The following is a 16801-nucleotide window of genomic DNA, read 5'->3' as shown; positions in this document are numbered from 1 at the left end:
AGTGTGATGTTCCCCTCTGGTGTTATCTGGACCTGTGATCTGTTAGGTCACTCCAGTCCTTGACTCTGGGAGCCAGCCTTACCCTGCCCTGCTGTGAGAACCCCCCACTCCTGGGCTGTTCACACACAGCCTCTGGCATGTAAGCTGCTCCTTGGATTGTGCAACCCAGTGACACTAGCCAATATCTCCAGTCCCAGACACAACCCTAGGAACCTCCATCTTGCAGTGCCCAGTTATGCCCGCTGGGTGCTGCAAGCTTATATGAGTTCATCAGTTTAACAAAGAAATTGATGCTTGTTATCCCAAGGGGAATCTGACGCTTCAAACCAAACACACTGTTTCAGGTAGAACAAACAGATTTGTTTAGATATAGATAGATAGATAGATAAAGATATAATTTAAGTGATTATAAATCAAAGCATAACAAGTCAGATTTGCTAATTCTAAGCTGATCTTAATAATTTGTGCCCTTACAAACTTAGATGCTTCTCACCACAGGCTGGTAGGTTGTTTTCAGCCAGGCTCTCCCCTTTGATCAGCACTTCAGTCGCTTGGTGTGGTGGCTGTAGATGTAGGTGGAAGAGAGAGGAAGGGCATGGCAAACATCTCTTTCTTTTATCATGTCCTTTCCTCCCTCTTGGCTTTGCCCCTCCTCTCCTTCAGAGTTAGGTGAGCATTATCTCATCGCAGTTCCAAACTGACCAAAGGAAGGGGGGTTGACTCCCTCGAGATTCTTTTGAATTTCAACAGATTCTTTTGTTGCTGCCTAGGCCAGTGCCCTTTGTTCCTGTGAGGCTGGGCTGGGTTTGTCCCATCCACCCCCTGATGAGGCGTGAATTGCTCCTCTGCTTCTGGAGAGGTTTTGTCTGGGCTTGCTTTAAGCCATGAGAATATATTTTCAGTCTCATAACTATATTCATGAAATTATACCCTATAACATTTCTGTAACAAGATCTCTATCAAGCCTTCTTACAACTACAGTACTCACCTGCTGAAGTGAAAAAACAGATTGACAGAGCCAGAAGAGTACCCAGAAGTCACCTACTACAGGACAGGCCCAACAAAGAAAGTAACAGAATGCCACTAGCAGTCACCTTGAGCCCCCAACTAAAACCTCTCCAGTGCATCATCAAGGATTTACAACCTATCCTGAAGGACAATCCTTCACTCTCAGATTTTGGGAGACAGGCCAGTCCTTGCTTACAGACAGCCCCCCAACCTGAAGCAAATACTCACCAGCAACCAACCACACACTACACAACAAAAACACTAACCCAGGAACCTATCCTTGCAACAAAGCCCATTGCCAACTCTGCCCACAGATCTATTTAGGGGACACCATCATAGGACCTAATCACATCAGCCACACTATCAGAGGCTCGTTCACCTGCACATCTACCAATGTGATATATGCCATCATGTGCCAGTAATGCCTCTCTGCCACGTACATTGGCCAAACTGGACAGTCTCTATGTAAAAGAATAAATGGACACAAATCAGACGTTAAGAATTATAACATTCAAAAACCAGTTGGAGAACTCTTCAGTCACCCTGGTCACTCGATTACAGATCTAAATGTCGCAATACTACAACAAAAAACCGTCAAAAACAGACTCCAACGAGAAACTGCTGAATTGGAATTTATTTGCAAACTGGACACCATTAAATTAGGCTTAAAGACTGGGAGTGGATGGATCATTACACAAAGTAAAACTATTTCCTCATGCTTATTTCCCCCCCTACTGTTACTCACACCTTCTTGTCAACTGTTGGAAATGGGCCATCCTGATTATCACTACAAAAGGTTTTTTTTCCCTCCTGCTGATAATAGCTCACCTTAACTGATCACTCTTGTTATAATGGATATGGCAACACCCATTTTTTCAAGTCCTCTCTCCCTCTCTCTGTATATATATCTTCCTACTTTATTTTCCACTGCATGCATCCGATGAAGTGGGTTTTAGCCCACAAAAGCTTCTGCTCAAATAACTTTGTCTCTAAGGGGCCACAAGTACGCCTCATTCTTTTTGCTCTAACTAATACTATAATATCTCTATAACAACCATGCTCAGTGCATCATGAGCCTTCCAAAGAGACCCAACATGACAAACTTTGCATTGGGTACCGCACAATCATTTTACAAGGATGAACATGGGGGTTCTGGATGCTCCCCCGAGGTACAGAGCATCACAAAGAGGAGTGGGAGGGAAACATCCTACTCCCAAGGAAAACATCTGGCACTGGAGTGAGGCACACAGAAAATGCCCCCTGCAAGAGCACTGGCATTAGTGACTCCTACTTGGTATGGAGGGAGGAGGAGGAAGAAGGCGGTTAGAACCAGTCTTGGTCCCCCTCTCTGTATTTGCATGGATGATAAAAGGGCTGTGTGAAGGGCACCAGACCAGGACTGTGTAACAGCAGGGGGCGCTGAGCACTCCGGGCTGGTTCAACAGCATGCAGAATGGGGGTTCTTTACGCCCATCATATAGTTGCCTTTCAGCAGGGCTGTTCCTGATGCACAAGGTAGCAAATGCTTTGAGTGGGATGTGTCTCCCTGCTGCCTGGGGGTGACACATTCTTGTGCAACCTTCTGCCAACAGCTAGGTTTCGGTTGCTGCATGGGGCATAAGCATTGTGTTTTCAGGCAGTCTCTTCTGCTACAGGCCTCACATCCTAGCTGAGACAGCCAGCAACTCAGTAGTGTGCAGAGCACCCCAGGAAGAAAAGGGACCAAGTGAGGCAAGGACTAGAAACCATCACGATGGGGTCATAAAAGTAAAATCAATGAATCTCTCCCCATCCTCTTCTCTCCCTTAAGGGCTCTCAGTTTAATTCATTAACATGAGACACTTTGAGATCTCTACATAAGAGGTGCCAGGGAGTTTCTTTATAAATGAATGGCTTGCATGCAGGTGCCAAGGGGTTTCGGGCAAGTATTTGCTTTAATTGTGCTTTGCACTGGTGTTTAATTTACTTAAACGTTTTGCTGTTGGGCTCTGCATTGTTACCCTCACCTGTTTACATTTAGCTAAACACCATGGAAGATTAGGTCTTACCTTGCATGTTCTGCCATCCAGCAGATGTGTTGCAATTGGACATTCCTAAGACTTGGTGCCAATATGTGGCAAAATCTCACATTCCCATGGCTTTAGATTCCACAGCTCAGATGCTGCAGAGCAAGACACCTTTCAGGACCTAAGGGCCAATTTTTCCTTTATTAGAGAGGCAAAACCCTGCTAACATCAAGTGTACTGTAGCTGTGAAATGGGATGGCTACTGTTCTGAACTAGCATGGACACTGTATCCTTATGTAGATGTTTTCCCATAACGAACATCACGCAAGAACACTACATCAACTGGAATTGAGAGGTCTCTGAAGCTGAACTGTTTATTTCTGTGCCAGCTGGATACTTCCCTTACAGTAAGTGTGGGTCCATCTTCTATATACAATAGCCATGCTAATATGTATTTCCAGGCACCCATGCCTGATGGTCACACCCAACTGCACTGAGTGGCTGATGATGCATAGATGCCAGCTGGCAAATAGGACTTAGTCAAATATGCCAAACAACTTGTGAGGCAGCTCAGTGTGAATAGGCCACATGGGCATAAGTGCAGAGAGCCAAAACTCAGTATCGCACTCTCATCTGCAGTTGAGAATTGCACTAGCATGACCGAACCAGTGCAAAGCATCCACACTACCCTGCCGGCTTCTGATACTCCAACTGCAGCATGTCCCTTCCCCCTCCATCCCCACCCCGAGTGCTGCAAGGCTTCTGGGCTGGTGCATCTATTCCACAGGGAAAGACACTGCTCGCTACTGCAGGGGCACACCATCTATGGCTTTTACATCTATGTACCTGCTCACATTATTGGTGTGTTCCACTCACCAGCTGTTTTGAATAGTTCTGTTCTGTGCATCTCAGCAGGAGGGGCCGAGATTACACTTATGCAGTGTGGAGGATCACTAGACGTTTACACGAGGCAGCTGGTTGGACTCTTGGGCCGGCTGCCCAGAGCCTGTGATGAGGATCACCAGTTTTTAGGTGGCACTGTTCAAATAGGTAAAGAACTTGATTTTTTTTCTGTTCAAGTTTTTTTTTTTTTAAATTCTATTTTGTGCTTTACAGTGTAGCTGAGCCAATGTGTTTTGTTCCTCTCCTATGTCTGTCTAGGATCCACAGATGGGACACGGCTGGCAGAACATCCCTGCAGGCGCCTCACTATGGCCCAGCCATTTCCCTTCACCACCTAGTGGTGTAGGATTCCCAGAAGTGGGAAGAACTCTTGGTGTCAGAGTGCCACAGTGAGTGGTAGAAGGTCGAGAGGAAAGATGGTCTGTCTGTAGTTAAGATTCTGCTCTGGGACTGAGGCAAGCTGGGTTCTATGTCTGTCCGTCTACCACAGACTTCCGGCAAGTCTCTGAACCTCTCTGTCTCACTACCCATGCTGTACAGATGGAGAATGACTCTGCTCTGCCTCATGGGCTGCTGAAGATCAGACCATGAATAGGTGTGAGGTCCCGACATTGTATATTACTGAGCACAACTGAAAAGCTTCTTTTAAAGTGGATTTGTTTGGGGATATTAGGGAGCCTTGGTATGTGTCCACTAATGACTTTTCTTTTTTGGCTTTCAGAAACACTGCAGTGCTAATATGCTCAGCTGCTAAGAGGAGGAAGCACCTCATGCTGAGTAACCCTTCTCGCCAACTACAGAGAAACAGCGAGGGGCTTCAAAGTTTTTGGTTAGGAGATGAGTGGCTACAATGTGGGGGGCCATGAGGTAGGGTAGAGAAATGGAAGAGAGATTTTCAGAGCTCCATAGGGCAGATGGAAAGTCCATGCTGAAAATAAAGGAAAACTGCTGTTCAGGGAGATTTGGAACAGGAATAGATCTGCATTTACACACTGCTTTCAAGCAGCTCTCAGTGGCTGAGTTTTCTTTTGCAGATTGAAAAACCCACTAAGGCCCAGAGACAGTGGATGCCTTGGAGCCCATTCCACTAGCCCATGAAATAATGAAAAAAGTCTCCTACTGATTCCTCTGACTGGGGACTGAATATTGTTCCTGGTGCCAAGACAGGTGCATTAGAAATATCATAATGACTTCCCTCAAAGACAAAACTAAATGGGTAGCAGAGATGGAACCGAATGCAGCTCATCTGATGCCTAGTTCCAGTCACAGTACCTAATGTTTTAGAATGGAATTTATTCCCTCCTGTGACATATTTCCTAACAGTCCTAAAACAGCAAAGTCAGCCTTCCACAAAAGAATTTCACTGAAAGCAGAATCCAGGGCCTGTGTTTTGAACAAAGCAGGAGAGAGAGCCCTAGGAATGCACCACTCTCTGGGGAAGATACAATTATTGGCTAAACAAGCCTTTGCTTGAATAGGCTTCAAAAGTAAGGTTGCATAGCCGGTCTATTAATGTTAAACTTTTATTTCACATTTTTTAGCTTAGTCATTTCATCCTCAAGAAAATAAAGTGACAGCAGGGTTCTGTGTTCCCCAACCTCCGTGCAAGACAAAAGGCTTTGCAGCTAGGCATAATTCATCTTAAAACAAGACAGATGCCGAGAGACGTATGAATAATTACACTTTTTTTAAAACAGCCCTTTTTCTTCTCGGGTAATGCTGGCACCCTTCCAAAAATTAAACAAAATGAGGTGGAGTCATGTTTCAAGATAAGGCTTTTTTCCCCCCAAAAGCCACATACTTAGAAATAGTATTTTTCTGTAAACAGTTCAGGAGACCAGCTAACTGCGTCATCCAGTCCACCCACTAAATAAGTTACACATGAATGGCTCTTCTGGGTTTCTGAGCAGGCACAAGTTCCAGACACCGCATCTTCCAGAAGCGAGGCCTTAGCAGCATTTTCAGGTATAAGAGTTGTTGGAATTCCAGCTCTATTCATAGGATTTAATTTTCTGCTTCTTAAACATGCATCAGTTCTTGACTTTCCACTGTTGGCTTTGTCTTCAGAAATAGTTTTTTTGTCAAGGGGTTTGCAGATAGCTGGGCTCCTGGCTTGCAATCCAACTGTTTTTAAAGTAGAAAATGCAACTGGCTGTAACAATTTTGTTGCCGATGGAGGAATCCATTCTTTAGAGTCATTCTCTGGCACCTTGCTGTTGATAAACGATTGCTGTGAAACAGACTTATTGATGGCTATGTTACTTGATCTTGTGTGTTTCAGGAAGTTGCTGGTAAGTTGTCTTAATAAAGTATTTTTAAAAGAAGGCCTAGACGGTTTACATTTGCAGTGGATTTTAGTAGGACTTTTAGATGTCAGTTTAGGGAGAACTGATTTTCTCCCCCTCTGGGATCTGAATTTTTGAAGAGGTCTTGCAACAGGAGTTGACTGTGAATAAGGAACAAAGTTCTGGGTATCTACCAGATCAAGTTCTAAATCATAAAGTGAGTAAGTTATGGGTGTACTGTGTATACCAAAAAGTGAGGATCTGCACTTTGAATAGCTACAGTCAACATCTAATGGACTACACACTAATTCAGATGCTGTGCACTTTTCAGTCAAAACATCTTCCTGTGCTGAAGAGTTGTGAGACTTATTTGAAAATTCTACCATGGTTTCTATCTCTCTGGCACTAGCATCAAAGAGGTCAGCAGAAGCATTGTAGCTGCTTTTGGGGTGATTGGAGTTGTTCTGTAGCAAGTCACTCTGGTTTATAGCTCTAACAGTATTTTCTTGCAATTCAGTTAATGGTTCTAATTCTCTCTTACACATATTTTTAGCTTTGTAGGGAGCTGCTGAATCACAGCCCAGGTCTTGAGAACTTGTAAGATCTGTTCTTGGGTCTGGTGGATAACTACAATTTTCTTTATTTTCCCAATTGGCTACACAGCCATCATATAGAGAATGTAAGCGGGCAGGTTTCTCTCTCCTTTGTAAATATGGGCTTTCTGCATCTTTCATAGTACACTGAAGGTTGGTGAAAGAATGGGCATTGTTTGAAATATTAACATTTGCTTCCTCAGATTGTAGAAAACTGCCCGCTGAAAGAGCAAAAGTTGCTGTAACTGCTGAGGACTGGGACAGCACCAGCAGAGGTAGGTTAGGTATAAAGTCAGACTCTCTGCCTCCCTTAGTACTTGTAGATAAAACGCTGGTCAAAGACTCACTCTGTGATACTTGGCCATTTACAGGAGTGAGGTTTGATTGATGGCAGGAGGTAATATGCTCTTTGCAAGTATTCACATTCTCTGCTAGTTGTGGGAACCTCCCTGTTGTGGTGGTTGATTTGCAGGCAGCATGTACAATGCCTTGACTACATGATGTTTTGCTATGATTTTCATCCAACTCACTTCTTTCATGCAGGGAATATTTATGAGCATTGAGACCTACTGGGGATAGGGTGCTCTTGTTGTTTTCAATTCTGGCTATGAATTCATTTAGACTTTCAGAGAACGGCAACTCATCCCAAATCATAGGGTCATCCTGAGAAGTTCCAGCTGCAATTCCATAATTAGGAGACACTGCTGAGGCGCAAAATGAATAATCTTTTCTCTGGTAAATCAAGGAGTTAAAAGAGTTTTCTTGAAAGTAATCATGTCTGCTGATAATCTCTGGGCAAGAGTATTTTAAATCCAATGGGCTTTGTAACAATCTGGACCTGTTCCTGTCAGGTGACCATTCTCTCTTTAAAGAAGAGAAGCTCTCTAGTTTTTCAGTTGCAGTGATCGTGTTTGACTGACTAGATAGTGAACTGAATTCATTATCTTCCTGTTCATTTCTCTCATTCAGAGGGTTACAGAGCTGCAAATCTTGAATGGCTTGGTTGCTGGGGCTTAGGCTGCATACTTCTGCAGAGAAACGCCTCTCCTGTAGTTTACACTGTTCACCAGCAGCCTTGCCCAGTTCTAAAGATGAAAAGTCTTCTGTTGTTATCCAATCAACAGATGAAGAAGTCAGACCAAAGGACTGCTGCCAGGGTCCTGAAAAACTCTCTTGGCCACCTGACTGAACAAAATATGAGTTGCTGCCAGAGCTACACAAGCTGCTGAGCTCGCTGCTAGGCTGATCTATTGCAATGAAAGGACAACCAGGTTGCTGTGAGCTACAGTGACTGCTCCTGAAATTAGCTGATTGCAGGAGCTGATGGAAGTAGCTGATAACAGTAAAGCCGGCAACAGCCGTGTTTGGCAGGAAAATCTGGCAGGCTGTAAGATCTCTTGTAAGTCTATTAATTCTGTAGCAGTTTTGCAAAATGCTGTCATAAACAGAGTGTCCTCTATCATCATTTTCAGAGCTCTGCAAAAGAATTAATTATGTTTATTAGTGTAATGATTTGTCTGTATACAGAGCAAAATTTTATGGGGACTGAGAGCAAGAAAGGTCTAAGCAAGTCCAGTCCACAGTTCATTTTAAAAACCTTCTCTTTTAATCAGGGTCTTTGGGGAAGAGATGAAAACCTGCTGTCTCACAGCAGCACACCCTAGCAAATGTGTGCTACTGAAAGCTATAAAGGACATCCCAGTCAGAAGGCCTTTGTGGCAATGATACAAAGAATTTTCAGAGCACTTGGTGAAAACTCAGTAGGAATTCTAAGGAGAAAAGACAAAACCTGGGTAGAAGAAAAACTACGTCACTAGAGAAGGCCATGTTGTGAAGAGAGACGTACTACATAATTGACTAGGTGGCCACTGGACAGCAGATACCTTCCTTTGAACAATGACGTACTGAGCAATGTTCAAAGCAGGGCACCCTGATACCCGGGAGCAGGGATTGGAGAGGAATATTACCTGGACCCAGTTGGTTAGGTCTAGATAGTGCTGGAGCTGTATGGCCACATTTTCAGAGGGGCCTCATCTGAAATTCTATTTGCACCCCCATTTATCACTCACTGAATTGAAACTGCAGGTGCAAATTTAGAGGCATTCTTGGAAAAAGACCTAAAGCATGTAGCTCACGGAGTGATTAAAACACCTGTAGTGTCTAGAGGAAATGCAATGCCACAGCTGAGCAACTGGTGGAAGGTACAGACTGCCGAACGATTCACAGATTCCAAGGCCAGAAGGGACCATTGGGATCATCTAGTCTGACCTCCTGAATTGCACAGGCCTGAGGACTTCTGCAAAATAATTCCTAGAGCAGGTATTTTAGAAAAACATCTAATCTTGGATGGTCAGTAATGGAGAATCAACCATGACCCTTGGTAAGTTGTTACAATGGTTAATTACTCTCATTGTTAAAAATACATGCCTATTTCCTGTGCAAATTTGTGCTGCTTGGTAGAGCGAAGAGTCCATTATTAAATGTTTGTTCCCCATGTAGATACTTATAGGCTAGGGTAATCCCTTTGTGTTTGAGTCTTAGTTTTAACACTGCAGTGTTTAATACTGGTGTTTTGAGCTGGGAGCGTGTACAGATGGTGTACACAACTATACCCAGTCAGACCCTCCTTAAACATCTGAGTAATCCTTACAATGCGAGTAGCCTCATTCCCATCAAAAGGATGATTGTTCAGGTGCATAAAGAGTACTCACATTGGAGAATTGGAACCTTAGTGAATAGCTGCTCTCACATAAAGCTAATCTCCCAACTTCCAGTATTCAGATACCAGGGAGATCTGTGTATTTCTATTGCACCTGTCACATAGAATTCCCATCATATCTGTGGGAGTGGGAGCTAGCCAGTATCTCTCAGGATTTAGTCCAGACCTTTCAGTCTAGATTAACAATACCTGAGTTTACATAGATATAAAATCTTTAAAATGAACATTTAAAATGAAAATATAACCAACACCTTGGAGTCTTCTATTGAACTATCAGTTTCTAGTAGTGTCTTTGGATCTGTGGAGACCTCTATTAACACTCAAATGCAGAAAGGTCTGTGAATGCAGGTGCTAAACTGTAGCAATTACAGTATAATATATTTAGCACTTTTTATCTTGCAGCATCCAAATGTTAAAAAAAACTAAACAAAACCCCCTCAAAGCAAACAAACTAGACATTTGGAGAGAGAGAAAAAGTTACTCTACAGTCCAGGGGTTAGGGCACCCACTTGGGAGGTGGGAGACCTCAAGTCCAGTCTCCTGGCTCCAATGACTAAAATATTTATACAAAGTGGACCAGTTTCATCAGGGGAGACGGAGAGGTATCAGAATATCCCATGGCAAAGTGGTTAGAGCACTCTCCTGAGAGGTGTGGAAGACCTCTGTTCAAATCCTCTCTCTCCATTAGGCGGGGGGGAATTGAACTTGGGTCTCCTACATCCTAGGCGAATTCTCTAGCCACTAGACTAAAAGTTACAAAGGTGGGCACCTCCTGGCAAGTTTTGAATGGGGCCCGATTCAGTAGGCTTGCTCCGAGCATGCCTATTGGATCAGATCCCACCGGTGAGATAGGTGGCCTCCCACCTAACTTCTCCCAGTTCATGGATTGTACTGGGGCTTAGGCAAGAGAGAAACATCTGAATGCCTAGAGGGAGGCAACAATGCATGTGCCCAGAGGCAGAAATGTAGGTGTCAAGGGGAACCTTTACCCTGAAAATGTAGCTGCCAAATGGCCTTAATTCCTACACATAACAGCCATATGGGGGTTTTGTGGATGGCAGTGGTGCCTAAGATTGTGACGTAGAAGCCTAAATCTGGGGTTTAGGCTGCTAAGTACCTTTGCAGATCTGGGCCTTACTCAATTACATGGGAAGTTAATAGCAGAACAGAGTGGAACACAGGTCTGATTCCTCATCTTATGGCCTAGCCCCACTGCCTTCTTTCCTGGATATTTCAGTCCCCAGAAGAAATCATACATGCTGCTCTGCTACTGTCAGTGTGGGAACAGGATACATTAGACTCTCAAGCCTGCCTAGTAAAATTTGCATGATTCAACTGGAAACTAATGGATCAAAGGTGGAAAGTTACCTTCACTCCAAATATAAATCTTCTCCCAATGAAACAAGTTTTGACTGCTTGAATTAACACACTTGGAGATACATCTCTGTCCAGCTCTCCTACTTGGTTAAAATCTTGAATATACCTGAAATGAAGAACGTTAAATGTTAAGTATTGACATGGACAGAGAAAGCTTTAAATTGTAATGATTAGGGCACCCACACTAAAATGGGGTATTGGGTTAGGTTGTTGAGCTACACATGGAATGAAAAGATGAAATCAGAGTAGGAAGTTAGCAGTGACAAAGCAGTGACCTGCAGAGAATCAACTTTATTATACAGAAGAGAAGTAAGGACACATACAACTGGAAAAAAATCAAATAGAGAAATAATGGAGTAAGCAGACAACTACATAATTTGCTTTAGGACTGGTCTGTACACAATTTTTACAGCAGTATCAGTATTTCTGTTAAGGGTGTGTTTTTATTGATAGTTAGATTGGTACCACCCACAGCGTGGACGCAGTTATACTGGTATAAAGGTGAAATACCAGAGTAACTTGTTCCCCTTCTGGTATGGGAATAGCTATACTGATACTAAGCACGCTTATAACGATATAACTTTGTCCACACTAAGAGGAGGTGAGAGGTCTGCCATTTCATGTATAATGATATAGTAAAAGCAGTACAATGTTTTATTGTAGATAAGGCCAAAAATTAAAGCTAGCACCAAGCCTGAAGTATAGCAATAAATTCACACTACACTGGGTGTTTTTTGTTTTTTTTTAAAACGAAGTATTCATGATACATTCTTCTGCTATAAAGTAATAAAAATTTACAGAAGCATGTGTGCACACAGACTGAGCCCTGGTCTACACTACAAACATGTCAGCATAACTATGTTGCTCAGGGTGTGGAAAATCCACACCACTAAGTGATATAGTTATAGTTATACCGACTTAACCCCCGGTATAGACAGTGCGATGGTGACAGGAGGGTTTCTCCCGTCAAAATAACCATCACCTCTCGGGGAGGTGGAGTATATATGCCAATGGGAGAAGTTCTTCTGTTGGTGCAGGAAGTGCCATTGCAGCACTGTGAGCTTAGACAAGCCCTGAGACACTATACACTCCCTATTCCTATCATCTACAGCTGCTAAAGGAACTGGAAAACATGGAATTGAAGCATTAGAATGTCAGTTGGTAAGAAGGTGGTACCACATATTACTCTAATGATGGGAACTACCTGATGGGCAGCTTACTCCTGGTAGAATTCTGCACCAAAAAATTAAAAATTCTGTGCACAATATTTTAAAATTCCGCATATTTTATTTGTCAAAAACAACACAATTATTTTTGGTCATTTATTTCAAAATACCTGTCAGCAAGTATGTCTGTAACAATACAGACAACAAAAAAGATTCAGGAAATGTTTTTTGACAAATAGAGTTCTGTATTAATATACCTAGTAAGGAATCTGAGTAATAATTCACTTAAACTACACCACAGAACCATTTTCCCCACACCCCTCAGAAGCAGTGCAAAGGTTTGGGGGAGTCAGAGGTAACGGAGGAGCTGAGGGAGAGGAAAATATATTGCTGGGAAGGAGCCTGGGTGTGAACTTAGAGGGTTGTTGGGTATGAGTGGGAAAAGTATGGAACAGGTTTTTTGCGCGGAGGGATTGTTAGAGACCTTCCCCCATGCAGACCCTGGCTAACCCCTATCCTCTCTCATTCAATCAGGCACATCTGCCCCGGTCCCCATGTGTCTCTGTTCCCCCACCCAGCCACTCCCGTCCCTACATGTCTCTGCACCTCCACTCCCATTCAGCCCCTGCCCAAGTCTGTCCTCCTCCACTAGCCCTTAGGAGCCCATCTGACCCCGCAAACCACAGCACCCCACGCTTTTTGTGTCTCCATAACCCCCGTCCCCTGACCTGGCCTGACAAGCACTGTGAAGAAGGCAGCTCTCTCTCTTCCCTCGCTGGCCATGAGCCATAGCTTTGTTTTATGGCCATAGTGCCCTCTGGTGGGCAAAAGACAGAATTGCATAAGTTACTTTCTGCTGGGAGCTGCTGTTCTTGTGCCACAGTGCCCTCTTGTGGACAAAAGGCGGAACAGCAGCAACATTTTTTTCTGTGCAAAAAATTAGAAATCTGCAGGGCTCATTAATTATGTGCCCACGCAATAGTGCACAATTCTCCCAGGAGTAGCAGGTTGTAGACTGGGATAAAAAGCCAGAATATTTTCCTAACTATTCAGAATGCAAGACAAAGCAACCTTCTTTGTCTATCCACCACAACTTGTGTGTGAAATTTGAGAGAGAGAGAGAGAGAGGTCATGGTGATGGTCTTGAAGCTGAGGAACAAGCTGCAACTATGTGTTATTAGAGAGAGTTAGCAAAGGATAATACAAATCAGGTGGGTGAGAATGTATTCCCTACCTAGGGAAGCTATTAAGGTGGTGTTTTCAGAAATTCTTGGCTTAGGTTCAATTCTGCTCCTACTGATCACATGGATAAAATTCTCACTGAAGTCAAATCCCACCCAAAGATTTTTATAGTCAGGATTTTTTATGGCCAAAGGGTGAAGCTTGTAGGGCTGGTGGTTGAGTTCTCAGTAGCATGCCTGGGAATTCACTCCTTGCTAAATTCAACCTGACTACTTCAGTGAAGAGCTATAAGACACATTTTCTACCTCAATGTCCAAAACACAAGGTAGTGCAAGAGAGAGATGTCCCCAATGAGGCATCTAAATGACATGGAAAAGTGTGTCTAAACTTGAGGGAAGCTACACTATTTAGCAACTTGCCATCAGACCAGGAATGATCACTAATGACAAAGGGACATAAGGGACCAAACTCCCAATGCAGCGTGAAACTCACAAATGGCAGATAATATCTACCTTTGATAGAGATCCTTCAGGTCTCTCTCCTGCACTTTGGCAACACATGTACAGCTGTCATACCAATAAATTATTAGTGAAATGATATTGTGAGGTGCACCTCTTTGACAAGATCTTCTCAAATGTTAACTCCTGGTTTCCTAGTAGACAGATTAAGCTGCAGGCAGTAGAGCTCATGGGGTTTTGTCTCTTACGAACATCTTTAATGTCTCAACTTAAGTCTTTTAAAGTGTCCAGTTAACATGGTGATAGGTGCCAAATAAATGCTTGTAACAAGTAGGTATTTTCCTGATTTCACCCTTACAAATAAATCACCATCTATTCAGATCTAATTTTTACCAGTTTATGGAGGAATACTGCTCAGATACCAAGTTGGCAAACAGTTCTAAGAAAATATTTAGAGCCATGAATGTAGCCACACACTCATTCCCCCCTCCCCCGCCCCGATTCTGCTAGGTTGAGTGAGGGGAAGCAGCTATATAATTTTAAAAAAAGTAACCCTTTACCTCTGCAGACTTCCTGCTGTGACCCCAAAGAATGGATCTAAAGAGCTTCCAAACACGGTAATGTTAAATAAATCACTAGTGCCAGCAACTTTTAGGGACAGCTTATACCTGTAGTTTGCATCCTTAGCTTCACCCGTGCAGCCACATTTTAGACAGTTAAACCTGGTAAGACAGTAAGAAAAATGAGCACACATTTTTGTTAATTGATGGTGTAGTAAGAATTTCTATCCATCAATAAATACTACCAGCATAATGCATCTTGTACCAAATCAGAAATGTTTTTTTCTTATTCTTTGCTCTTTATGGCCCAATCATGCAATAAGCTCAACAAAGGCAGATTCCTGTGATCATGCAAAGCCCTATGAACTTCAGTGACGCTTTTTTACATAGTTAGTAAACAAACCTAATATAGGCTTTGGGGAGGTTGGGATACTTTAATGGGGTTTTTGGGGGGAGGGGGGGAGGAGGCGTTGAGGGATGACTGACTTCACTTTGAAACTCCTAGCACAGTAGTTTTTGTATTTTGTATTTCTTTTATTTTATTTACTCTAGTACCTAGAGCTTTGGATAAATCAAAAAGATAACAACCCCCCTCAGACATTAGAAACCTCCACCATCTATCTTCTCTTCAATATCTGACACTATGGAGATATCAGGCTTTGTAAAGCTGGATGTCTTGATTTAGTATTTATGGAATTCATTGTTTTCGTGTGCTTCAGAGTCAGTGCCCAGGGTTTGACAGGGCATCAATCTGCATGTTCCACACATTTGTGGGAGTTTCTTGATTTTACAGAACAATGGCACTATGTGATTGCCAAATGCTGTGGAGTAGGAAAGGGCAAAATTTGGGCAATGTCTAGATGTGAGATGAAGAGGAGAAATCACACAGGAGGAGAGACCCTATGTTAAGAGAGGAAGGATGGGGTTGTCTACAGATAAAGAATGAGGAAAGTCAAAAGGGTTCATGAAGTTCAAGAAACCAGCTCAGTTTTAGTCATGTTAAACTGAAGTTAAGACATCCAGGAGAAAGTGTCTATAGATGCAAGAATGAGCCCATAGTTCCTACTGGCATAAGAAAGCAGGAGCTAGTGAATCTAGATTTCAAGGAACCTATAGGAAAGTAAATGTATTCTGTGCTCAGTGCCCCGTATTCTGCCACCATATTGTCCTCTTTCAAATCCCCCCTTAAAACTCCCCATTGTCATAATGCCTACAAGAAACTTTACAACAGTTAGGCTGCTAGTGTGCTGAGACCACTGTCATTGACGATCATGAGCATTTTCTCATTGTGCTCCCCTTCTATCTTTTGTCTCACCTGCTGTGTCATCTTATAATTACATTTGTAAACTCTTTGGGATAAGGACTGTTTTTGTATGGGGCCAAGATCAATCAGATCCTGGTCCGTGACTAGGGTTCTCAGGCACTAACATAATAGTTCTAATACAACTTTCTACAGGCAACTTATAGCACCCAAATTGTGGTAGGTGTTTCCAAATAAACAATTAGCAATGCCCCAACCTGGACCTACCTATTAGAATCTAATATCAGCTTAGAAAAGCAATTTTGACAAGAAGGATACACAAAGTTGGAGTTTTGGACAGAAATTACAGAGGCAGCTAACAGTCTTCTCCTGCCATTCATGTGTTCACAGTGTCACCTGAAAAGAGAGAAACACAGAATGATCTGATGAGATTCTCATTTATGAAATTTTAACACAAACTTCTTTTTCTGAAAAATAAAACTTTAGCTATTTTAAAAAGAGTAGTCTGTATCCCGATTAATCTCAGCATATTATTTACTGCTCCTTGTGAAAAAGACAACGGCTACTTGAAGTTGTGTTAAAGAGAAACATTTAATAGTTTTTCAAATGAGTACTGCAAAATACTGTACTGTTTAAGGTGGTATTATAACTATGCTTCATCCCAGCTTTAAAGCAAAATTGTTCTGGACTTTTTTTATTTAAGCTGGAGTCACAACATGGGGTTAAAAACCTGAGACACCTGCATGATGATGTTTGCATTATTGTGTTGAACTTCAACGAGTTCATGAGTGAGGGAGACAACCTAGTGACAGAGGATGTGGAAAAAGCTAATGTACTCAATGCTTTTTTTGCCTCTGTCTTCATGAACAAGGTCAACTCCCATCCTGGCTGGGATGATTTAGTTGGGGATTGGTCCTGCTTTGAGCAGAGGGTTGGACTAGATGACCTCCTGAGGTCCCTTCCAACCCTGATATTCTGTGATTCAAACGATGAGGGGACAGGGGGATGCTGGGCACTCGAGGCACTCAGAAAATCACTAAGTTGTCCTTTCAATTGAGAATGAAGACTATAATTCTGCCTTTTGATCCAACAGTGCAGACCAGCGAAGTGTGCAACTAACTTCAGTGAGGCACAGGTCTACCCATGTGTATCGGATAGCAGTATGAGGAGCTAAATAGCTTCCAAACCAAACTAGTCTTAATTTTCTTTGCAGAATTACGAATGTACTCTATAGTTAAGGGGTGGGCAAACTTTTTGGCCTGAGGGCCACATCGGGGAATAGA

At 42.8% G+C, this 16801-nt stretch overlaps 1 protein-coding gene and 1 long non-coding RNA gene across 6 annotated transcripts in view; both read right to left on the bottom strand.

The window, feature by feature from the left end:
* Window positions 1-1256: 1256 nt before the first annotated feature.
* Window positions 1257-16801, bottom strand: part of LOC122457873 — a 19827-nt gene continuing 4282 nt past the window's right edge. The window contains exon 3 of the long non-coding RNA XR_006277556.1: window positions 1257-1269. This is a non-coding gene — a long non-coding RNA (uncharacterized LOC122457873). The remainder of the gene's footprint in view (window positions 1270-16801) is intronic.
* Window positions 5427-16801, bottom strand: part of DDIAS (DNA damage induced apoptosis suppressor) — a 27937-nt gene continuing 16562 nt past the window's right edge. For 3 of the 5 annotated variants that reach the window (XM_043504097.1, XM_038387412.1, XM_038387413.2), the window contains exons 2-5: window positions 15786-15914; window positions 14258-14419; window positions 10883-10997; window positions 5427-8271 (exon numbers count right to left, since the gene is read on the bottom strand). In XM_043504097.1, coding sequence (XP_043360032.1) covers window positions 5719-8271; window positions 10883-10997; window positions 14258-14419; window positions 15786-15898 — 2943 coding nt within the window. In that variant the 5' untranslated portion in view covers window positions 15899-15914 and the 3' untranslated portion in view covers window positions 5427-5718. Of the gene's footprint in view, window positions 8272-10882; window positions 10998-14257; window positions 14420-15785; window positions 15920-16801 lie in introns of all 5 variants that reach the window. The other 2 variants (XM_038387416.1, XM_043504096.1) reach the window with 2 other exon arrangements.

This window comes from Dermochelys coriacea, chromosome 1 (genome assembly GCF_009764565.3).
Source record: "Dermochelys coriacea isolate rDerCor1 chromosome 1, rDerCor1.pri.v4, whole genome shotgun sequence".
NCBI classification, from domain to species: domain Eukaryota; kingdom Metazoa; phylum Chordata; order Testudines; family Dermochelyidae; genus Dermochelys; species Dermochelys coriacea.
The sequence above is the reverse complement of the archived record's forward strand: the minus strand, read 5'-3'. Positions and strand labels throughout refer to the sequence as shown.